The sequence below is a fragment of the Oncorhynchus mykiss genome, chromosome 2, assembly GCF_057628025.1.
Source record: "Oncorhynchus mykiss isolate SJ-2025 chromosome 2, ASM5762802v1, whole genome shotgun sequence".
NCBI lineage: Eukaryota > Metazoa > Chordata > Actinopteri > Salmoniformes > Salmonidae > Oncorhynchus > Oncorhynchus mykiss.
The window spans coordinates 18,961,800-18,987,615 of NC_143023.1; the positions used below are offsets into that span (position 1 = coordinate 18,961,800).

Below are 25,816 nucleotides of genomic sequence, written 5' to 3' on the forward strand. Positions count from 1 at the left end.
GTACTAAAGTTCTACAATGAAAAGACAATGTAGTATTATTTAGGTTTAGCTGCGTATGACCTGTATGTCCCATCTCTCTCTGCCTGGGTGTAACTGTATGCACTTTGTCCCTTCAGTCACTCCATACCAAAAGCTAGAGCTCCTCTACTTCACTGAGCCTGGGGTTCCAGAATTCTAAAGGAGTCCTACAGGAATCCAGTCTACTTACAGCTCCTGCAAGACTGGGTTTATTTGATTTGAACCAGTCCAGTCTATTGTTGATTTAGGGATAATGTTAATGAGGAAATCTGATGATTAAGATTTGGAATTCTGACAACCCTTTTTATCACAAGACACTTAAAAATATATATATTTCCCTGTTTATATCATGGAATAAAAGTATAACATAAAGTGTGTGTGTGTGTGTGTGTGTCTTTAAATAACACCTTCCCTGCATAGTGCACTGCTAGTCCTGGCCATTGGTAGTGGGAATAGAGTGCCATTTCAGATGTACATACTCATTGCCAGCATGTTTATGTAGTAGAAGGATGCCATGGCAACCAAGACTGGTCCTGAACCGGAAGACTAACATGTCAATCCGCTTGTTGATGAAGGTCCTTCTGAGATAGGCACTGCTCAGATGTCTTAATCAGGTCATGCTCAGTTGTTTGGGAGTTGAGGTGTTTTGCAGATGAAACCATGAAAAGCCCATCTCAAGTCAGCCCTCTAGAACAAGCTCGATGTCTACTCTAGGGGGTATGCTCTTTTAAGAGCATCTTTCAGAATGTTGCAGATAGAAATGTAATGCATAGAATAATATACGATGCCACCCTCTTGAATAATAGATGGTTAGTCCACGTTGTACATTCTTACAGTATTTCTATCGGCATTCTGCATGTTGTGTTTCACTTAATATTCCGGTTAATATTCCGGCGCATTGGTGCGGCTGGCTTCCGGGTTGGATGCGTGCTGTGTTAGGTTGTGTATCGGAGGACGCATGACTTTCAACCTTCGTCTCTCCCGAGCCCGTACGGGAGTTGTAGCGATGTGACAAGATAGTAGCTACTACAACAATTGGATACCACGAAATTGGGGAGAAAAAGGGGTAAAATTCAAATTCAAAAAAAAAAAAAAAAAAAACATTATATTATTATTTACAATAAAAGTGACTCCAAAATGACACAATACATTATTTTGCATTCATTTCTATTGGGCTCAAAATAATCTGAACACAAACACAACCAAACAAACAGCAAATGCATCAAACAAGTTTGTACAGTCACAAGCTTGATGTAATCATTGCGTGCTAGGAATATGGGACCAAATACTAAACCTTTTACTACTTTAATACTCATGCAGTGCATTCGGACCCATTGACTTTCCCACATTTTCTTACATTACAGTCTTATTCTAAAATGGATTTAACCCCCCCCCCCCCCCCCCCCCATCAATCTACACACAATACCCCATAATGACAAAGCAAAAACAAGATTTTAGACATTTTTGCTAACTTATTAGAAACACAAAAATGAAATTTGACCCTATCTGCTCCTGCACCATGCCAATGGTCTGGGAGGACAGGACACCACCTCTCAACACACTCTCTAACTCTTCAGAAGTCAAATCTCGTACACCCAAGTACTGCAACTGCCAACACAACATCTATTTTCTGTGATTGACATTCCATTTCTGAGGTAGAGTTGATGACCATTGCTATGAATGCTAAGAAGCCCACCTTACTGAAGCATATATCACTCCTTGGCCTATTCCTCTGTGCTGGTACAGATCTACTACTCACAGGCATACCACTGGAAGTAGGGGTGCTGAGGGTGCTGCAGAATATAAAATACAAATGTAACTTTTTTTTGTTCCACAAAAAAATTAGTGCACTGTGCCTTTCATAGTCCTGTATTAGCGGATGTCTGCAGAACGAGTTCGAGCAAAAAGACTTGTCCAGCAAAAGGCCTGGATCCACTTTCTCCAAGAATTGAACTCCCGCTGGGCAAAAATCATCTTTATCATAACCATGTCCATCAATGCAAGGCTCAGCTTGCGAGATCCTCACCACACCTTCCACCTCACTTAAATCTCCCTCATTCCCTTCCAGTTCACTTCCAGAACTCGGTCTGGTGGACAGCGCACCCTGTTTGTACTTGACCCCAGATTTCTTCTACACACCATCTTCATCTTCATTCAATTCCAATTCAGCCTCTGCTTCCTTCATTCTCTTCCACCTCTTCTTCCTCTTTTTCCTCCTCCATTCCTCCTTCGAAATCCACCTTTCCGTGTACCTGTCCCAATATTTTTCTCCTCCTGGCTTCGCTAGCAGCCCAGTGGCATCCCGATGTAACTCCATCTCATAATTGTCTTTCTCAACTCGAAAACGTGTCTTTAAAGGGCCCGACATTTTGAGAGAATGAGCAGTGGCACAACTCCCAAACAGCCTACACTCTCCTCGAACGTTCTCTCAGACAGGATCAAACTGCCTGCCAGGCGCTGTTCAGGGCTTAAATGCCCCACGAGCGCAATTATTTGGTAAAAAAAAAACTGCGCTTTTACGTGTAGGAGCAAGCATGACCAGAGACTACCAGGGCGCGTAGGATGTCGGCAAAGCTAGGAAACGTGCGGACAGACTTGTGCCACTTCGTATATAAATCGGTGACGAGAGAGAGAGGGGAGCAAGTGCTAGACATTCTTCTCAGCATACAGTTCTAGATAACGGACTAAAGGGAGATACGATAACCTATTTGGCACCAAACAGGAATTACGGTAAAATAGCCTATATCGTTTTACTATTGTGAAGTTAGCAAACGTTTGTATTTGTTGATTTAGAATGAGAAGGGATGTATTTATAGACATATATTTATTTATAGACTTTAGTCAATAGTAGTCAACAGGAGGACGCTCTATCAGAATTAGTGGTGTATAGAATATAATAGGATGAAATGTAATGTAAGCATGAAAATGAAACCTGTATCATCACCACTTTCGTAAAATACATCAGAGTGTATTTTGCTGCTCAAGCCAGATAGTCTACTGTACAGTAGAGGTTGAATTTGTGCATCCACAGGTAAAATATACTCTGCTGTCTGTGCAGCTGCTAGGCTTGATGTGTTTCAGGTGTTTTAGTTCATCACTTCTAATGTATTAAAATGCTTCTGTTTTAATTTTTCTCTGCAGGTGGTTCCTCTGCAAACTGCTGTTTGGACTGCCTACATTGTTCACCTTGCAAATGAGAGCCTAGTTTTGGAAGGAGAAACTAAAACAAACTATTTAACTTGGAGTTATTTGATCTTTCCTGAGGAGGTCAGACAGTGAAACATAATTCAAGATGGAGAATATGGAAGCTGGGAAGGTAAGCAACACATTAGGTCTGTCATCTTCTCACATCTAGTATTCTCCCGTGCTTGACTTGGACTGAAATAGGTGCTGGTACTCATTTTGGGTGATGGTACTATTTAGATTTAGGTGCAGGAACTCCACAATACTTTTGCGATAATATTCTATAAAAGTTGCAGGAACTCAAGCAGTAGTAATTTTGAGGTGCTGGTACTCGGCTCTGGTGAGCTGATTACATCATATGATTTTATTAATTTATTCATGTTGCTTTTTTTTGTTGTTGTTGCAATTACAGTTTTTAATGTTTCCTTCCACAACACAACAATGTAATTGAAATACATCACCATTTGAACCACATTAGTTACTCTACCATCACACCAGTTGTGCAACAGTATTTATACTACTAGTCTTCTCCTTTGAACAGTACACATTCATTATCTCTGGTGACTATTTCATAAACAATCTTCATCCACCAGCACTGTTTCCTGAGGAAGATTAGAGCAATGTTTTTTTTTCCCTCCCTGTCTTTGTCTCCCTACCTTTAATGAGTCAGTCAGAGAATGGTATTTACAAGGAGACAGGTAAGCAATACTTTTCCTCTCTGGCATGTAGAAGAACAGGGGCTGGGGTGGAGGGGAAGTGGGAGAGGAAAGAGAGAGAGTGAGAGAGAGAAAGGGGATTGGCGGATGCTACAGATACAGGTGGCGTGTCTGAACTTGATCTGTCTGTTTTATTCTCTGGCCTGTACCTGCATGTAGGACTAGGAGAGACAGACAGAATGAGGGAAGAGACAGTGATACAGTGCCTTGCGAAAGTATTCGGCCCCCTTGAACTTTGCGACCTTTTGCCACATTTCAGGCTTCAAACATAAAGATATAAAACTGTATTTTTTTGTGAAGAATCAACAACAAGTGGGACACAATCATGAAGTGGAACGACATTTATTGGATATTTCAAACTTTTTTAACAAATCAAAAACTGAAAAATTGGGCGTGCAAAATTATTCAGCCCCCTTAAGTTAATACTTTGTAGCGCCACCTTTTGCTGCGATTACAGCTGTAAGTCGCTTGGGGTATGTCTCTATCAGTTTTGCACATCGAGAGACTGACATTTTTTCCCATTCCTCCTTGCAAAACAGCTCGAGCTCAGTGAGGTTGGATGGAGAGCATTTGTGAACAGCAGTTTTCAGTTCTTTCCACAGATTCTCGATTGGATTCAGGTCTGGACTTTGACTTGGCCATTCTAACACCTGGATATGTTTATTTTTGAACCATTCCATTGTAGATTTTGCTTTATGTTTTGGATCATTGTCTTGTTGGAAAACAAATCTCCGTCCCAGTCTCAGGTCTTTTGCAGACTCCATCAGGTTTTCTTCCAGAATGGTCCTGTATTTGGCTCCATCCATCTTCCCATCAATTTTAACCATCTTCCCTGTCCCTGCTGAAGAAAAGCAGGCCCAAACCATGATGCTGCCACCACCATGTTTGACATTGGGGATGGTGTGTTCAGCTGTGTTGCTTTTACGCCAAACATAACGTTTTGCATTGTTGCCAAAAAGTTCAATTTTGGTTTCATCTAACCAGAGCACCTTCTTCCACATGTTTGGTGTGTCTCCCAGGTGGCTTGTGGCAAACTTTAAACGACACTTTTTATGGATATCTTTAAGAAATGGCTTTCTTCTTGCCACTCTTCCATAAAGGCCAGATTTGTGCAATATACGACTGATTGTTGTCCTATGGACAGAGTCTCCCACCTCAGCTGTAGATCTCTGCAGTTCATCCAGAGTGATCATGGGCCTCTTGGCTGCATCTCTGATCAGTCTTCTCCTTGTATGAGCTGAAAGTTTAGAGGGACGGCCAGGTCTTGGTAGATTTGCAGTGGTCTGATACTCCTTCCATTTCAATATTATCGCTTGCACAGTGCTCCTTGGGATGTTTAAAGCTTGGGAAATCTTTTTGTATCCAAATCCGGCTTTAAACTTCTTCACAACAGTATCTCGGACCTGCCTGGTGTGTTCCTTGTTCTTCATGATGCTCTCTGCGCTTTTGACGGACCTCTGAGACTATCACAGTGCAGGTGCATTTATACGGAGACTTGATTACACACAGGTGGATTGTATTTATCATCATTAGTCATTTAGGTCAACATTGGATCATTCAGAGATCCTCACAGAACTTCTGGAGAGAGTTTGCTGCACTGAAAGTAAAGGGGCTGAATAATTTTGCACGCCCAATTTTTCAGTTTTTGATTTGTTAAAAAAGTTTGAAATATCCAATAAATGTCGTTCCACTTCATGATTGTGTCCCACTTGTTGTTGATTCTTCACAAAAAAATACAGTTTTATATATTTATTTTTGAAGCCTGAAATGTGGCAAAAGGTCGCAAAGTTCAAGGGGGCCGAATACTTTCGCAAGGCACTGTATGTAGTAAGGGAGGTGGGTATAGGAAATGATGTGTGAGGTGAGAGAAAGGAGTAGAAAGAGTCACATGATAGAGGGAGCAATAGCAATAGTAATAGTGTGACAGAGGGATAGAGTTATAAGCCCTAGAGGCCTAGATTGGCCATCAGACCCCCCCCCCCCCCCCACACACACACTGCTAACCTAGTCATGATTACACTCTTAAACCACTTAAAATACAGATGGATTAGATGCTTATTGTTACCAGATGCTTCTTCATATGGTTGCCTAACTACAACATGGCTTGTCTTTTGAAACAGGTTGCACACTGTTGGTTGTCTTTCTCTTCTTTGTGGCTTTTAGGCAATGAGACTTTCCTACCAACCGTTGATGTGAAATTGAGCTTCTTGCCAATAGCATGTCACTCACTGACCATGTTGTTACACTACATGACCAAAAGTATTTGGACACCTGCTTGTCGAACATCTCATTCCAAAATCATGGGCATTAATATGGAGTTGGTCCCCCCCTTTGCTGCTAGAACAGCCTCCACTCTTCTGGGAAGGTTCTCCACTAGATGTTGGAACATTGCTGCGGGGACTTCCATTCAGCCACAAGAGCATTAGTGAGGTCGGGCACTGACGTTGGGTTGATTAGGCCTGGCTCGCAGTCAGTGTTCCAATTCATTCCAAAGGTGTTTGATGGGGTTGAGGTCAGGCCTCTGTGCAGGCCAGTCAAGTTCTTCCACACCAATCTCGACAAACCATTTCTGTATGGACCTCGCTTTGTGCACAGGGGCATTGTCATGCTGAACAGGAAAGGGCCTTCCCCAAACTGTTGCCACAAAGTTGGAAGCACAGAATCGTCTAGAATGTCATTGTATGCTGTAGTGTTAAGATTTCCCTTCACTGGAACTAAGGGACCTAGCCGAACCATGAAAACAGGCCTAGATCATTATTCGTCCTCCACCAAACTTTACAGTTGGCACTATGCATACGGGCAGGTAGCGTTCTCCTGGCATGCGCCAAACCCAGATTAATCTGACGGACTGGCAGATGGTGAAGCGTGATTCATCACTCCATCATTTCCACTGCTCCAGAGTCCAATGGCTATGAGCTTTACACCACTCCAGCTGACACTTGGCATTGCGCATGGTGATCTTGTGTGTGTGTGACTGCTTGTGTGTGACTGCTCCGCCATGGAAACCCTTTTCATGAAGCTCCTGACGACCAGTTATTGTGCTGACTTTGCTTCCAGATGCAGTTTGGAACTTGGTAGTGAGTGTTGCAACCGAGGACAGACCATTTTTTCACTCTAGGAGCTTTAGCACTCAGCGGTCCCGTTCTGTGAGCTTGTGTTGCCTACTACTTTGCAGGTGAGCTCTTGTTGCTCCTAGACGTTTCCATTTCACAATAACACCACTTACAGTTGACAGCTTTAGCAGGGCAGAAATTTGACAAACTGACTAGTTGGAAAGGTGGCATCTTATGACGGTGCCAAGTTGAATGTCACTGACCTCTTCAGTAAGGCAATTCTACTGCCAATGTTTGTCTATGGAGATTGCATGGCGGTGTGCTCGATTTTATACACCTGTCAGCAACAAGTGTGGCTGAAATAGCCAAATATACTAATTTGAAGGGGTGTCCACATACTTTTGTATTTCTAGTGTATATTGACTAACAGCACTGATGGGAAATGAGAAATGTTACAAATAGGGAGGTTCAAGACCCTCGTAAGGCATCACAGTAAAATGGAGGGATGTATTGCAAAAGGAAATAGCAAAACGGTATTATACTGGGAAAGAAGTGTTAGTCTGTGGACATTGGAGGGTTGGAGTTAAGATCAGAATGAATGGTGGATTGGCCACCGTGGGTGAAAATCCAGCACTTGCAGAAAGATGAAATGAGGAATAGAACACAGAGAATCAGATGGACAGATAATAGGATGAGAAACAGAAGGACTTCATTATACATCAGAAATCACTTTTCCGGTCATGTGACACACACACACACACACACACACACACACACACACACACACACACACACACACACACACACACACACACACACACACACAGGCACACATTGACAAAAATACACATGTCTATATAGGTTTGTGTAAAACAGTTGGGCTAGTCAACAAGCTTTACAGGCTTTTTAGTATAGTACAGTATGTGTGGTATACACACACTTAACCATGCTCCTCACTGTTTATTATCTATGAGTCACTTTACCCCTACCTACATGTACATATTACCTCAATTACCTCGACTAACCTATACCCCCGCACATTGACTCGGTACCGGTACCCCCTGTATATAGCCTTGTTACTGTTATTTTATTGTTGCTCTGTTATTTTTTACTTCAGTTATTTAGTAAATATTTTCTTAACTCTTTTTTTTCTTAAAACTGCATTGTTGGTTAAGGACATGTAAGTAAGCGTTTCACGGTAAGGTCTACCTACACCTGTTGTATTCGGCGCATGTGACAAATACATTTGATTTGATTAGAAACACACATACTGTAGGATTCTGCACTGTCACACTGTGCTCCTTACTCACTCAGCCACTCCCTTATTTAGTCATGTTATGAACTGTGACGGTATTCAGTACAGTAAATTATGTGCTCACACACTCTTTTTTGCTGTCTTACTCAACATTAAAGTTGGAATCCTTAATGGTCAAACTGACACATCAGTTTGGGCTATTACAACAACAAAGAAGTTACTGGAAACAACGAACACTGTATTTTCTTCCTCAGACATTGCAGGAACGACAGTGTACCACGTTGGGTTATCAGTGTAACTTGGGTAATGAAACCCTTAGAGCATTTTATTCTTATGGCACCGGCGTCTGTGTTTTTAGTGTTAGCCCAGGTTACCGCCGTATGTAGTCATTCTGTGTCAGTTAGTCTTTGATTTTAATTATGTTCCAGAACTAGGCCTCTTAATTATGCCTCCTACACATACAGTACCAGTCAAAAGTTTGGACACACCTACTCATTCAGTTAAAAACATTTTTTTGTACTATTTTCATAATCAAAACTATGAAATAGCACACGTAATCATGTAGTAACCAAAAAAAGTGTATTATATTTTATATTTGAGATTCTTCAAAGTAGCCACCCTCTGCCTTGATGACAGCTTTGCACACTCTTGCCATTCTCTCAACCAGCTTCATGAGGTAGTCAGTCACCTGGAATGAATTTCAATTAACAGGTGTGCCTTGGTAAAAGTTCATTTGTGGAATTTCTTTCCTTAATAATGCATTTGAACCAATCAGTTGTGTTGTGATAAGGTAGGGGTGGTATACAGAACATATCCCTAGTTGGTAAAATATCAAGTCCATATTATGGTAGGAACAGCTCAAATAAGCAAAGAGAAGTCCATCATTACTTTAAGACATGAAGGTTAGTCAATCTGGAAAATTTCAAGACCTTTTAAAGTTTCTTCAAGTGCAGTCACAAAAACCATCAAGTGCTTTGATGAAACTGGCTCTCATGATGACCGCCACAGGAAAGGAAGACCCAGAGTTACCTCTGCCGCAGAGGATGAATTCATTACAGCTAACTGCACCTCAGGATTGCAGCCCAAATAAATACTTCACAGAGTTCAAGTAACAGACACATCTCAACATCAACTGTTCAGAATAGACTGAGTGAATCAGGCCTTCATGGTCGAATTCCTGTAAAGAAACCACTACTAAAGGACACCAATAATAAGAAGAGACTTGCTTGGGCCAAGAAACGATGGACATTAGACCGATGGAAATCTGTCCTTGGGTCTGATGAGTCCAAATTTGAAATGTTTGATTCCAACCACTGTGTGTTTGTGAGATGCAGAGTAGGTGAACGAATGATCTCCGCATGTGTGGTTCCAACTGTGAAGTATGGAGGAGGAGGTGTGATGGTGTGGGGGTTCTTTGCTGGTGACACTGTCAGTGATTTATTCAGAATTCAAGGCAGACTTAACTGGGATGGCTACTATATTTTTTCTGCAGCGTTACGCCATCCCATCTGGTGTGCACTTAGTGGGACAATGACCCAACACACCTCCAGGCTGTGTAAGGGCTACTTGACCAAGACGGAAAGTGATGGAGTGCTGCATCAGATGACCTGGCCTCCACAATCACCCGACCTCAACCTAATTGAGATGGTTTGGGATGAGTTGGACCGCAGAGTGTAAGAAAAGCCACCAAAAAGTGCTCTGCAAATGTGGGAACTTCTTCAAGACTGTTGGAAAAGCATTCCAGGTGAAGCTGGTTGAAAAAATGTCAAGAGTGTGCAAAGCTGTCATCAAGGCAAATGGTGGCTACTTTGAAGAATATAAAATATATTTTGATTTGTGTTTTGGTTACTACATGATTCCATATGTTATTTCATAGTTTTGATGTCTTCACTATTATTCTGCAATGTAGAAAATAGCAAAAATAAAGAAAAACCCATGATTGAGGAGGTGTGTCCAAACTTTTGACTGGTACTGTATATTAGGATCGTTATGATAAATTAACGATCAGTTTTCCTTTACATTCCTGTACACACGTAGCCTATAGCTCAAAACATTAAGACAAAGGAGATGATCGTGGACTACAGAAAAAGGAGGGATGGGCATTCTCATAGACAGGGCTCTAGTGGAGCCGGTTGAGAGCTTGGTGTCCACATCACCAACAAACTATCATGGTCCAAACACACCAAGATAATCGTGAAGAGAGCAACAATAACGCCTATTCCCCCTCAGGAGACTGAAAAGATTTGGCACGGGTCCTCAGATCCTCAAAAAGTTCTACAGTCATGGCCAAAAGTTTTGAGAATGACACAAATATTAATTTCCACAAAGTTTGCTGCTTCAGTGTCTTTAGATATTTTGGTCAGATGTTACTATGGAATACTGAAGTATAATTACAAGCATTTCATAAGTGTCAAAGGCTTTTATTGACAATTACATGAAGTTGATGCAAAGAGTCAATATTTGCGTGTTGACCCTTCTTTTTCAAGACCTCTGGAATCCGCCCTGGCATGCTGTTAATTAACTTCTGGGCCACACCCTGACTGATAAGCATAATCAATGCTTCAAGTTTGTCAGAATTTGTTGGTTTTTGTTTGTTCACCCAAAACTCTGGGGAGTTTTCTGGCCATGGACCCAACATATTGATGTTTTGTTCCCCAAGCCACTTATCACTTTTGCCTTATGGCAAGGTGCTCCATCATGCTGGAAAAGTCATTGTTCGTCACCAAACTGTTCGTGGATGGTTGGGAGAAGTTGCTCTCGGAGGATGTGTTGGTACCATTCTTTATTCATGGCTGTGTTCTTAGGCAAAATTGTGAGTGAGCCCACTCCCTTGGCTGAGAAGCAACCCCACACATGAATTGTCTCAGGATGCTTTACTGTTGGCATGACACAGGACTGATGGTAGCGCTCACCTTGTCTTCTCCGGACAAGCTTTTTTCCGGATGCCCCAAACAATCTGAAAGGGGATTAATCCGAGAAAATTACTTTACCCCAGTCCTCAGCAGTCCAATCCCTGTACCTTTTGCAGAATATCAGTCTGTCCCTGATGTTTTTCCTAGAGAGAAGTTGCTTCTTTGCTGTCCTTCTTGACACCAGGCCATCCTCCAAAAGTCTTTGCCTCACTGTGCATGCAGATGCACTCACACCTGCCTGCTGCCATTCCTGAGCAAGCTCTGTACTGGTGGTGCCACGATCCCGCAGCTGAATCAACTTTAGGAGACGGTCCTGGCGCTTGCTGGACTTTCTTGGGCACCCTGAAGCCTTCTTCAATTGAACAATTGAACAATACAACAATTGAACCGCTCTCCTTGAAGTTCTTGATGATCCGATAAATGGTTGATTTAGGTGCAATCGTACTGGCAGCAATATCAGTCAGTTATTCAAACTGAATCAGCCTGAATCAGATCTCCAGCCTTGTCCTCGTCAACACTCACACCCGTGTTAACAAATCATTGACATTATTTCAGCTGGTCCGTTTGTGGCAGGGCTGAAATGCAGTGGACATGTTTTTTGGAGATTCAGATCATTTGCCTGGCAAAGAGGGACGTTGCAATTAATTGAAATTCTTCTGATCACTCTTCATAACATTCTGGAGTATATGCAAATTGCCATCATACAAACTGAGGCAGCAGACTTTGTGAAAATTCATGTGTCATTCTCAAAACTTTTGGCCAAGACTGTACTGCTGCACCATCGAGAGCACATTGACTGGTTGCATCACCACCTGGTATGTCAACTTCTCGGCCTCTGACTGCATGGCACTACAGTGGGTAGTGCGTATGGTCCAGTACATCACTGGGGCCAAGCTTCCTGCCATCCAGGACCTCTATATCAGGCGGTGTCAGAGGAAGGCCCTAAAAATGGCCTAAGACTCCTGCCACCCTAGTCATAGACTGTTCTCTCTGCTACAGCAAGGCAAGCGATACCGGAGCGCCAAGTCTAGGTCCAAAAGGCTTCTTAACAGCTTCTACCCCCAAGCCATAAGACTGCTGAACAGCTAATCAAATGGCTACCCTGACTATTTGCATTGACCTCAATTATGTACATATTACCTCGACTAACCTGTATGTGTGTGTAATATTATATTAACTAATATAATCCATCAGTTATACCTTGACTGCAGTGCAATAAAACATGAACTAGAGTGTAATAGTGCAACTTAATGTTAAGTGTTATCCACCCAGCTTTATATCCTATCATATCCTATTCTGTTGCTGACAGTAGCTTGAAATCATGAAATCAATATATTGCTTTTCTTCTGGCTAGTCTTTTCTCCCTAGTAACTGGGTCTGCGTTAATCTTTTGTCTGTGTCGTGCAGCCTTCTCCTTATTAGACAACGGCATCTACAGTATAAAGATAACGTGCCTTGAAAATACCTTAAAATGCCATAAAATAGTTTTAAATTATAAAATTTAGTATTCATACAACAATTAAATCTGAATTAAATTAAATGATTAAATGTTGTAAACTTGTGAAAACATAGGCTAACAAAGCTACTGTCATTCACCATAATGGGTGACATTGTGGTATAACATTAAACTTTTGTTGTGCTGAAGGACAAAAGCGTGATACTGAAGGATGGATTTCATACATAAACATATTTAACAGGCAGTTCTTTGGCCACCTATATAAAGTAATGACCTTGACCTATAAATATGATCCTTACTTTTCATATTTAATATAGCTTTTTATAAAATAATAACATTAAAAGTATGTTTTCTGTGTTGTACTGAAGGACATGCGTTTTTGGTATAAAGGTTACTAGAGGTTGAAAAGGTGAAATCATCAGAGATTTACTCACCTCATCACATTGATAGAGGGTCTTCAATGGGTATTCTTTGTGATGTCACACACTGTCACATGATTACCTTTAAAATGGCTTTTTACCTTTGTGATACTGAATTACATTGATGAAGAGCAAAAGTTCAGACAAAAGTTATTCAAGTTTTTTATTGATTTTTTAGATTCAGTATGTTGCCCATTAGTCTATATATTGTTGCAAACACACACAATTATGCCACGAGTGTTCATTTGTATTTTTAGGATGAATTTCTAAATTTTAAAAACACTTTTGACATTAGAATTTTAACACGGACAGTTACACTGAAGGACATTTTGACACTTTAGAGCTCAATAACTCCCTTAATTGAATAGTTTGCAACACAAATATTTCTAGGTCAAAAGAAGGGTTGAGTGATTTAACATTATATTTATACATATTTCTCTTTTTATGTTAAATGAATGGTCTTCGAACACCAAATTTAAATGACTCGTCTTCGGCCCATCTACTTGTATGTGTAATAGTGTGTGTCATAAAGAGTAGCCTACCTTTGTGTAATAATAACTGACACTGTTATGTCACTTTCCTACAGCCTACATTCTCTGTAAAAGAGATGTGGTATTTGAGATGAGTAGGTTTTGGTCCTTTAAAAGAGACCACATCAAACAGGGTTTCTTTCCCTGGTCTGGCCCAGGGCTTTGTATAGCAGACTTTCATTATAACCAATCAGCTTGGTGCTGCTATGTTGCTCAGCTTGGTGCTGCTATGTTGCCCAGCTTTAAATGTCACAACTGACTATCATTCATCAAAAACCCACAGCTAAAAAGAAAACATCTTCATGCCAGATGTATTCACTTGGTATTTGTTTAAGTAGTAGTTAGGATTAGTATATTAACGCATATTGGACTGGTATAACAGCCGAACCCAATACAATAGGCCTCAACAGTAAAATAAAGTAGCATAAATCCATAGTAGCATAGAGTCTCTATTCTTCTCACAGTTCATCCTCAAGACTCCGGGTCGATCAGGATTGCGAGACATGGTTCCATTTCCACTGTTTTGTAACCCGAGGCTAGCGTGGCAGTGTAGACAGTGACAGCTTGTGGATGCTCAGAGAGAAAGCAGAAGAGAGGGAGAACAATCACAAACAGAATAGTTCATTGTGTATGTTCTACTGTCACTGGGAACAACAAGAGCCTTGTGGGCCAAGACACTGGCTATGATGACAATGACATAATTATTGTACACTACATCTCCATCCATATGCTTTAGACCAGTGGATATCAAATTTCCTGTTTCTCTCTCTCTCTCTCTCTCTCTCTCTCTCTCTCTCTCTCTCTCTCTCTCTCTCTCTCGCTATCCTTTTCTCTGTCACTTTCTTGTTATCTGTTTCTCTCTCTCTATTATTTTAACACCCCTCTCCCCCCATCACTCCCTCTCTCTCCCGGTTTTCACTCCCCCTCTCTCTTCCTCCCTCTATCCCTCCTCCATCCCCAGAAGAAGAAGGGAGTGACCTGTTACCTCCTCTACTGCATCACTACAGCCGTCATTGGCTCCCTGCAGTTCGGATACAACACTGGAGTCATCAATGCCCCTGAGCAGGTGTGTGTGTGTGTGTGTGTGTGTGTGTGTGTGTGTGTGTGTGTGTGTGTGTGTGTGTGTGTGTGTGTGTGTGTGTGTGTGTGTGTGTGTGTAATATGGGAGTGGTCATAATGGTCATCATTATTAATGTATTATTAGTTCAAAAAGGATTGATACCTCCTTTTATAATCAACTTAGCGTTGTGTCATACTAGTTGGCACACACTCACACACACACACACACACACACACACACACACACACACACACACACACACACACACACACACACACACACACACACACAGAGTTAAATGGATGTGCTGTTGTTTTCAACTTTGTTTCCCCCTTGTGGGCAGTCAGTGGCAGTACTCATCTGTATTGACTATAACAGTCAGGGCTGGAACAGGGCTGGAACAAATGCCTGCACCCTCTGTACATCTCCAGGACTAGGATTTTAGACCACTTGCCTAAATCCTCAGTGATATTCCCACCCTTTAACCTCTGAAGGTTCTAAGGTTCTGTCATCTCCACTCTCAGAAACTGCGACGGTTCTTCCAGAATGTGTCTATGGATCGTTATGGAGAACCTTTCTCCTCTGGGACTAACACCATGGTTTGGAGCTTCGCTGTGGCCATCTTCAGTGTGGGGGGCATGGTTGGGTCCTTGTCTGTGGGGGTCATGGTGGACAGGTTTGGGAGGTGAGTTAAGGACTAATGATACAAAGAAATGCAGAAGTACAGTAAATGTGTGTGTGGAAGTGGTTTTGTATCTGTAATGACTTTGTACTGTTTTATTTATTTTATTCCCAGCACCACAATGAGAGGTGTGCGGCTTGTAAATATTTGCTCTCAAAGATGAGCCAAGGGCCTTTAGTCGATTCTGTGCTGTAATGTTAATTGAGGCTGTAATGTTCATTGCGGTCTTACCTCCTAACTAGAGGTCGACCGATTATGATTTTTCAACTCCGATACCGATACCGAATATTGGAGGACCAAAAAAAGCCGATACCGATTAATCGTCCGATTTGTATATATATATTTGTAATAATGACAATTACAACAATACGGAATAAACACTTATTTTAACTTAAAATAATGATTCAATAAAATCAATTTAGTCTCAAATAAATGGTTTAAATAATGCAAAAACCCAGTGTTGGAGAAGAAAGTAAAAGTGCAATATGTGCTAAGTAAAGAAGCTAACGTTTAAGTTCCTTGCTCAGAACATATGAAAGCTGGTGGTTCCTTTTAACATGAGTCTTCAATATTCCCAGGTAAGAAGTTTTAGGTTGTAGTTATTATAGGACTATTTTTCTCTATACCATTTGTATTTCAAATATCTTTGACTATTGTTTGTTCTAACAGGTACTTTAGTATTGCCAGCCTAATCTCGGGAGTTGATAGGCTTGAAGTCATAAACAGCGCAATGCTTGAGGCACAGTAAAGAGCTGCTGGCAAATGCAGGAAAGTGCTGTTTGAATGAATGCTTACGAGCCTACTGCTGCCTACCCCCACTCAGTAAGACTGCTCTATCAAATCATGTCTTAATTATAATATAATAACACACAGAAACCAGAGCCTTAGATCATTAATATGGTCAAATCCGGAAACTATAATTTTGAAAACAAGACGTTTATTCTTTCAGTGAAATACGGAACCGTTACGTATTTTATCTAATGGGTGACATCCCTAAGTCTAAATATTGCTGTTACTGTTACGGTGCGTGAATGAGGACCCAAAAGCGAATTAACTTAAACAGAGCTTCTTTAATTACCAAACATAGGTAGGCTCAGACGGACCGGCAGATTCCGACAGGACAAGACAAGGTTACAGCAAACATGACGACAGTCTGGTTCAGGCATGAAACACAACAAACAAGAATCCGACAAGGACAGGAACAAAAAACAGAGAGAGATATAGGGGACTAATCAGAGGGAAAAGGGGAACAGGTGGGAGAAGGGGTGACGAGGTAGTCAAGAGGAGACAAGGAACAGCTGGGGGAAAGTGGGGGAGAAAAGGTAACCTAACAACGACCAGCAGAGGGAGACAGGGTGAAGGGAAAGGACAGAGACAAGACACAACATGACAGTACATGACAGTACCCCCCCACTCACCGAGCGCCTCCTGGCGCACTCGAGGAGGAAACCTGGCGGCAACGGAGGAAATCCTCGATCAGCGCACGGTCCAGCACGTCCCGAGAGGGAACCCAACTCCTCTCCTCAGGACCGTACCCCTCCCAATCTACGAGGTACTGGTGACCACGGCCCCGAGGACGCATGTCCAAAATTCTACGGACCCTGTAGATGGGTGCGCCCTCGACAAGGATGGGGGGGGGGGGGGGGAAGACGAGCGGGGGCGCGAAGGACGGGCTTGATGCAGGAGACATGGAAGACCGGGTGGACGCGACGAAGGTATCGCGGAAGAAGAAGTCGAACTGCGACAGGATTAATGACCCGAGAAATACGGAACGGACCAATGAACCGCGGGGTCAACTTGCGAGAAGCCGTCTTAAGGGGAAGGTTCTGAGTGGAGAGCCAAACTCTCTGACCGCGACAATATCTAGGACTCTTAGTTCTACGCTTATTAGCAGCCCTCACAGTCTGCGTCCTATAACGGCAAAGTGCAGACCTGACCCTCTTCCAGGTGCGCTCGCAACGTTGGACAAAAGCCTGAGCGGAGGGGACGCTGGACTCGGCGAACTGAGATGAGAACAGCGGAGGCTGGTACCCGAGGCTACTCTGAAAAGGAGATAGCCCGGTCGCAGACGAAGGAAGCGAGTTGTGGGCGTATTCTGCCCAGGGGAGCTGTTCTGACCAAGACGCAGGGTTGCGAAAAGAAAGACTGCGTAAGATGCGACCAATAGTCTGATTGGCCCGTTCTGCTTGACCGTTAGACTGGGGGTGAAAGCCGGAAGAGAGACTGACGGAAGCACCAATCAAACGGCAAAACTCCCTCCAAAATTGAGACGTGAATTGCGGACCTCTGTCCGAAACGACGTCTGACGGAAGGCCATGAATTCTGAAAACATTCTCGATGATGATTTGTGCCGTCTCTTTAGCAGAAGGAAGCTTAGCAAGGGGAATGAAATGAGCCGCCTTAGAGAACCTATCGACAACCGTAAGAATAACAGTCTTCCCCGCTGACGAAGGCAGTCCGGTGACAAAATCTAAGGCGATGTGAGACCACGGTCGAGAGGGAATAGGAAGCGGCCTGAGACGGCCGGCAGGAGGAGAGTTACCGGACTTAGTCTGCGCGCAGACCGAACAAGCAGCCACGAAACGACGCGTGTCATGCTCCCGGGTGGGCCACCAAAAACGCTGGCGAATGGAAGCAAGCGTACCCCGAACGCCAGGGTGGCCGGCTAACTTGGCAGAGTGAGCCCACTGAAGAACGGCCAGACGAGTAGGAACGGGAACGAAAAGAAGGTTCCTAGGACAAGCGCGCGGCGACGGAGTGTGAGTGAGCGCTTGTTTTACCTGCCTCTCAATTCCCCAGACAGTCAACCCGACAACACGCCCCTCAGGGAGAATCCCCTCGGGGTCAGTGGAGGCTACTGAAGAACTGAAGAGACGAGACAAAGCATCAGGCTTGGTGTTCTTAGAGCCCGGACGATAAGAAATCACGAACTCGAAACGAGCGAAAAACAGCGCCCAACGCGCCTGACGCGCATTAAGTCGTTTGGCAGAACGGATGTACTCAAGGTTCCTATGGTCAGTCCAAACGACAAAAGGAACGGTCGCCCCCTCCAACCACTGTCGCCATTCGCCTAGGGCTAACCGGATGGCGAGCAGTTCGCGGTTACCCACATCATAGTTACGTTCCGACGGCGACAGGCGATGAGAAAAATACGCGCATGGGTGGACCTTGTCGTCAGAGAGGGAGCGCTGAGAAAGAATGGCTCCCACGCCCACCTCTGACGCGTCAACCTCGACAACGAACTGTCTAGAGACGTCAGGTGTAACAAGGATAGGAGCGGATGTAAAACGATTCTTGAGGAGATCAAAAGCTCCCTGGGCGGAAACGGACCACTTAAAGCACGTCTTGACAGAAGTAAGGGCTGTGAGAGGAGCTGCCACCTGACCGAAATTACGGATGAAACGACGATAGAAGTTCGCGAAGCCGAGAAAGCGCTGCAGCTCGACGCGTGACTTAGGGACGGGCCAATCAATGACAGCTTGGACCTTAGCGGGATCCATCTTAATGCCTTCAGCGGAAATAACAGAACCGAGAAATGTGACGGAGGAGGCATGAAAAGTGCACTTCTCAGCCTTCACAAAAAGACAATTCTCTAAAAGGCGCTGGAGGACACGTCGAACGTGCTGAACATGAATCTGGAGTGACGGTGAAAAAATCAGGATATCGTCAAGGTAAACGAAAACAAAGATGTTCAGCATGTCTCTCAGGACATCATTGACTAATGCCTGAAAGACAGCTGGAGCGTTAGCGAGGCCGAAAGGAAGGACCCGGTATTCAAAGTGCCCTAACGGAGTGTTAAACGCCGTCTTCCACTCGTCCCCCTCCCTGATGCGCACGAGATGGTAAGCGTTACGAAGGTCCAACTTAGTGAAAAACCTGGCTCCCTGCAGGATCTCGAAGGCTGAAGACATAAGAGGAAGCGGATAACGATTCTTCACTGTTATGTCATTCAGCCCTCGATAATCTATGCAGGGGCGCAGAGACCCGTCCTTCTTCTTGACAAAAAAAACCCCCGCTCCGGCGGGAGAGGAGGAGGGGACTATGGTACCGGCGTCAAGAGCTACAGACAAATAATCTTCGAGAGCCTTACGTTCGGGAGCCGACAGAGAGTATAGTCTACCCCGGGGGGGGGGTGGTTCCCAGAAGGAGATCAATACTACAATCATACGACCGGTGTGGAGGAAGAGAGGTGGCCCTGGACCGACTGAACACCGTGCGCAGATAGTGATATTCCTCCGGCACCCCTGTCAAATCACCAGGCTCCTCCTGTGAAGAAGAGACAGAGGAAACAGGAGGGATAGCAGACATTAAACATTTCACATGACAAGAGACGTTCCAGGAGAGGATAGAATTACTAGACCAATTAATGGAAGGATTATGACAAACTAGCCAGGGATGGCCCAAAACAACAGGTGTAAAAGGTGAACGAAAAATTAAAAAAGAAATGGTTTCACTATGATTACCAGAAACAGTGAGGGTTAAAGGTAGCGTCTCACGCTGAATCCTGGGGAGAGGACTACCATCCAGGGCGAACAAGGCCGTGGGCTCCTTTAACTGTCTGAGAGGAATGTCATGTTCCCGAGCCCAGGTCTCGTCCATAAAACAGCCCTCCGCCCCAGAGTCTATTAAGGCACTGCAGGAAGCTGACGAACCGGTCCAGCGTAGATGGACCGACAAGGTAGTGCAGGATCTTGAAGGAGAGACAGGAGTAGTAGCGCTCACCAGTAGCCCTCCGCTTACTGACGAGCTCTGGCCTTTTACTGGACATGAAGTGACAAAATGACCAGCGGAACCGCAATAGAGACAGAGGCGGTTGGTGATTCTCCGTTCCCTCTCCTTAGTCGAGATGCGGATACCTCCCAGCTGCATGGGCTCAGCACCCGAGCCGGCAGAGGAAGATGGTAGTGATGCGGAGAGGGGAGCGACGGAGAGCGCAAGCTCCTTTCCACGAGCTCGGTGACGAAGATCAACCCGTCGCTCAATGCGAATAGCGAGTTCAATCAAGGAATCCACGCTGGAAGGAACCTCCCGGGAGAGAATCTCATCCTTTACCTCTGCGCGGAGACCCTCCAGAAGACGAGCGAGCAAGGCCGGCTCGTTCCAGCCACTGGAGACAGCAAGAGTGCGAAACTCAATAGAGTAGTCTGTTATGGATCGATTGCCTTGACATAGGGAAGACAGGGCCCTGGAAGCCTCCTCCCCAAAAACAGATCGATCAAAAACCCGTATCATCTCCTCCTTAAAGTCCTGATACTGGTTAGTACACTCAGCCCTTGCCTCCCAGATTGCCGTGCCCCACTCACGAGCCCGTCCAATAAGGAGAGATATGACGTAGGCGACACGAGCAGTGCTCCTGGAGTAAGTGTTGGGCTGGAGAGAAAACACAATATCACACTGGGTGAGGAACGAGCGGCATTCAGTGGGCTCCCCAGAGTAACACGGCGGGTTATTGATTCTGGGCTCCGGAGATTCGAAAGCCCTGGAAGTGGCCGGTGGATCGAGGCGGAGATGGTGAACCTGTTCTGTGAGGTTGGAGACTTGGGTGGCCAGGGTCTCAACGGCATGTCGAGCAGCAGACACTTCCTGCTCGTGTCTGCCTAGCATCGCTCCCTGGATCCCGACGGCTGAGTGGAGAGGATCCGAAGTCGCTGGGTCCATTCTTGGTCGGATTCTTCTGTTACGGTGCGTGAATGAGGACCCAAAAGCGAATTAACTTAAACAGAGCTTCTTTAATTACCAAACATAGGTAGGCTCAGACGGACCGGCAGATTCCGACAGGACAAGACAAGGTTACAGCAAACATGACGACAGTCTGGTTCAGGCATGAAACACAACAAACAAGAATCCGACAAGGACAGGAACAAAAAACAGAGAGAGATATAGGGGACTAATCAGAGGGAAAAGGGGAACAGGTGGGAGAAGGGGTGACGAGGTAGTCAAGAGGAGACAAGGAACAGCTGGGGGAAAGCGGGGGAGAAAAGGTAACCTAACAACGACCAGCAGAGGGAGACAGGGTGAAGGGAAAGGACAGAGACAAGACACAACATGACAGTACATGACAGTTACATTGCACAACTTTCAATATTATGTCATAATTATGTACAATTCTGGCAAATTAATTAGTTAGGAAGAAATGGTCTTCACACAGTTCGCAACGAGCCAGGCGGCCCAAACTGCTGCAAATACCCTGACTCTGCTTGCACAGAACGCAAGAGAAGTGACACAATTTCCCTAGTTAAAAGAAATTCATGTTAGCCAGCAATATTAACTAAATGTGCAGGTTTAAAATATATACTTGTGTGTATTGATTTTAAGAAAGGCATTGATGTTTATGGTTAGGTACGCATTGGTGCAACGACAGTGCTTTTTTCGTGAATGCGCTTGTTAAATCACCCGTTTGGCGAAGTAGGCTGTGATTCAATGATAAATTAACAGGCACCGCATCGATTATATGCAATGCAGGACAATCTAGATAAACTAGTAATATCATCAACCATGTGTAGTTAACTACTGATTATGTTAAGATTGATTGTTTTTTTATAAGATAAGTTTTATGCTAGCTAGCACCTTACCTTGGCTCCTTGCTGCACTCGCATAACAGGTAGTCAGCCTGCCACGCAGTCTCCTCGCTGAGTACAACGTAATCGGCCATAATCTGTGTCCAAAAATGACGATTACCGATTGTTAGGAAAACTTGAAATCAGCCCTAATTCATCGGCCATTCCAAATAATCGGTCAACCTTTACTCCTAACCTGGCCTCATCTCACCTCACTTCATCACTCTTTATTTAGCAGGCCATTCATGGTCTCTGGCAGGGCACTGGACTAAATGGCTTCACTCCATCTTTCTAACATCACACCTTTTTCCTCCCACTTTCTTTCTTTTCTTTCCCCTTTTCCTATCCTCTCTCTCTCTCTCTCTCTCCCTCTCCCCAGGCGGAAGTCCATGCTCCTGGCCAATGTTCTGGCCCTTCTGGGTGGAACTCTGATGGGTCTGTCCAGCCTGTGTAAGTCCTTTGAGATGGTCATCATTGGCAGGCTGGTCATTGGCGTGTTCTGTGGCCTGTGTACGGGACTGACGCCCATGTATGTGGGAGAGCTGGCCCCCACGCACCTCAGGGGGGCCTTCGGCACCCTCCACCAGCTGGGAGTGGTCATTGGCATCCTAGTGGCACAGGTAAATCAAATCAAATCAAATTTATTTATATAGCCCTTCGTACATCAGCTGATATCTCAAAGTGCTGTACAGAAACCCAGCCTAAAACCCCAAACAGCAAGCAATGCAGGTGTAGAAGCACGGTGGCTAGGAAAAACTCCCTAGAAAGGCCAAAACCTAGGAAGAAACCTAGAGAGGAACCAGGCTATGTGGGGTGGCCAGTCCTCTTCTGGCTGTGCCGGGTGGAGATTATAACAAAACATGGTCAAGATGTTCAAATGTTCATAAATGACCAGCATGGTCGAATAATAATAAGGCAGAACAGTTGAAACTGGAGCAGCAGCACAGTCAGATGGACTGGGGACAGCAAGGAGTCATCATGTCAGGTATTCCTGGGGCATGGTCCTAGGGCTCAGGTCCTCCGAGAGAGAGAAAGAGAGAAGGAGAGAATTAAAGAACGCACACTTAGATTCACACAGGACACCGAATAGGACAGGAGAAGTACTCCAGATATAACAAACTGACCCTAGCCCCCCGACACATAAACTACTGCAGCATAAATACTGGAGGCTGAGACAGGAGGGGTCAGGAGACACTGTGGCCCACTCCGAGGACACCCCCGGACAGGGCCAAACAGGAAGGATATAACCCCACCCACTTTGCCAAAGCACAGCCCCCACACCACTAGAGGGATATCTTCAACCACCAACCCAGACAGGATGACCACATCAGTGACTCAACCCACTCAGGTGACGCACCCCCTCCAGGGACGGCATGAGAGAGCCCCAGTAAAGCCAGTGACTCAGCCCCTGTAATAGGGTTAGAGGCAGAGAATCCCAGTGGAAAGAGGGGAACCGGCCAGGCAGAGACAGCAACTGCGGTTCGTTGCTCCAGAGCCTTTCCGTTCACCCTCCCACTCCTGGGCCAGACTACACTCAATCATATGACCCACTGAAGAGATGAGTCTTCAGTAGAGACTTAAAGGTTGAGACCGAGTTTGCGTCTCTGACATGGGTAGGCAGACCGTTCCATAAAAATGGAGCTCTATAGGAGAAAGCCCTGCCTCCAGCTGTTTGCTTAGAAATACTAGGGACAATTAGGATTCCTGCGTCTTGTGACCGTAGCGTACGTGTAGGTATGTACGGCAGGACCAAATCAGAGAGATAGGTAGGAGCAAGCCCATGTAATGCTTTGTAGGTTAGCAGTAAAACCTTGAAATCAGCCCTTGCTTTGACAGGAAGCCAGTGTAGAGAGGCTAGCACTGGAGTAATATGATCACATTTTTTGGTTCTAGTCAGGATTCTAGCAGCCGTATTTAGCACTAACTGAAGTTTATTTAGTGCTTTATCAGGGTAGCCGGAAAGTAGAGCATTGCAGTAGTCTAACCTAGAAGTGACAAAAGCATGGATTCATTTTTCTGCATCATTTTTGGACAGAAAGTTTCTGATTTTTGCAATGTTACGTAGATGGAAAAAAGCTGTCCTTGAAATGGTCTTGATATGTTCTTCAAAAGAGAGATCAGGGTACCACAGAGAGGACCAGGCACTGGTTCACTTTCATTTAGGTTATTTTGGTTCAAACTCTACTGAGTTTATTGTAATTAATTGAACTTAATGTTATTGGGGTCAACTGATTTAAATGCTGTTCATTTCACTGAATGTAATTGACCGATCTCCTTTTTCTGTATAATCAAGTCAGTTAAATCTGTTTTAGTTTGAGAATTACTTTTTCTACTACCTTAAGCTTTAACCCTGGCCATCCTGTTGTCCCTCTCTCTGCTCTGTAGGTCTTTGGTCTGGAGTTTCTGCTGGGGTCAGACTCCCTGTGGCCCCTCCTGCTGTCCCTGACGGCCATCCCTGCTGTGGTGCAGAGCATCATGTTGCCTTTCTGCCCAGAGAGCCCCCGCTACCTCCTCATCAGCCTAAACCAGGAGGAGGAGGCTCGCAAAGGTCAGGGAGAGGAGACATGTTACTGATCATATTACACATAGGAGATGTTACTGATCATATTACACATAGATGTTACTGTTCATATTACACATAGGAGATGTTACTGATCATATTACACATATGAGATGTTACTGATCATATTACACATAGGAGATGTTACTGATCATATTACACATAGATGTTACTGTTCATATTACACATAGGAGATGTTACTGATCATATTACACATAGGAGATGTTACTGATCATATTACACATAGATGTTACTGATCATATTACACATAGGATATGTTACTGATCATATTACACATAGGAGATGTTACTGATCATATTACACATAGGAGATGTTACTGATCATATTACACATAGGATATGTTACTGATCATATTACACATAGGATATGTTACTGATCATGTTACACATAGATGTTACTGTTCATATTACACATAGGAGATGTTACTGATCATATTACACATAGATGTTACTGTTCATATTACACTTAAGATATGTTACTGATCATATTACACATAAAATATGTTACATATAATTTTAAATAAAGGAGATGTTACTGATCATATTACACATAGGAGATGTAACTGATCATATTACACATAGGAGATGTTACTGATCATATTACACATAGGAGATGTTACTGATCATGTTACACATAGATGTTACTGTTCATATTACACATAGGAGATGTTACTGATCATATTACACATAGATGTTACTGATCATATTATACATAGGATATGTTACTGATCATGTTACACATAGATGTTACTGTTCATATTACACATAGGAGATGTTACTGATCATATTACACATAGATGTTACTGTTCATATTACACTTAAGATATGTTACTGATCATATTACACATAAAATATGTTGCATATCATTTTAAATAAAGGAGATGTTACTGATCATATTACACATAGGAGATGTTACTGATCATATTACACATAGGAGATGTTACTGATCAAATTAAATAAAGGAGATGTTACTGATCATGTTACACATAGATGTTACTTATCATTTTACACATAGGAGATGTTACTGATCATAAACATCCCTTTTTCAGGACCCTGTCTTTCAAATATAATTCGTAAAAATCATTGTCAAGGGTTTAAACACTGTTTCCCATGCTTGTTCAATGAACCATAAACAATTAATGAACATGCACGGTCATTAAGACACTAACAGCTTACAGACGGTAGGCAATTAAGGTCACAGTTCTGAAAACCTAGGACACTAAAGAGGCCTTTCTACTGACTCTGAAGAACACCAAAAGAAAGATGCCCAGGGTCCCTGCTCATCTGTGTGAATGTGCCTTAGGCATGCTGCAAGGAGGCATGAGGACTGCAGATGTGGCCAGGGCAATAAATTACAATGTCCGTACTGTGAGACGCCTAAGACAGTGCTACAGG

The 25,816-nt window shown here is 43.8% G+C and overlaps 1 protein-coding gene across 2 annotated transcripts in view; it reads left to right on the forward strand.

Moving 5' to 3' along the window:
* Positions 1-2,272: 2,272 nt before the first annotated feature.
* Positions 2,273-25,816, forward strand: part of LOC110537251 (solute carrier family 2, facilitated glucose transporter member 3) — a 32,954-nt gene continuing 9,410 nt past the window's right edge. Inside the window, exons 1-6 of one of the 2 annotated variants that reach the window (XM_036941062.2) lie at positions 2,273-2,748; positions 3,160-3,334; positions 14,504-14,608; positions 15,127-15,287; positions 22,221-22,461; positions 24,227-24,389. In XM_036941062.2, coding sequence (XP_036796957.2) covers positions 3,311-3,334; positions 14,504-14,608; positions 15,127-15,287; positions 22,221-22,461; positions 24,227-24,389 — 694 coding nt within the window. In that variant the 5' untranslated portion in view covers positions 2,273-2,748; positions 3,160-3,310. The remainder of the gene's footprint in view (positions 2,749-3,159; positions 3,335-14,503; positions 14,609-15,126; positions 15,288-22,220; positions 22,462-24,226; positions 24,390-25,816) is intronic. The other variant, XM_036941070.2, reaches the window with a different exon arrangement.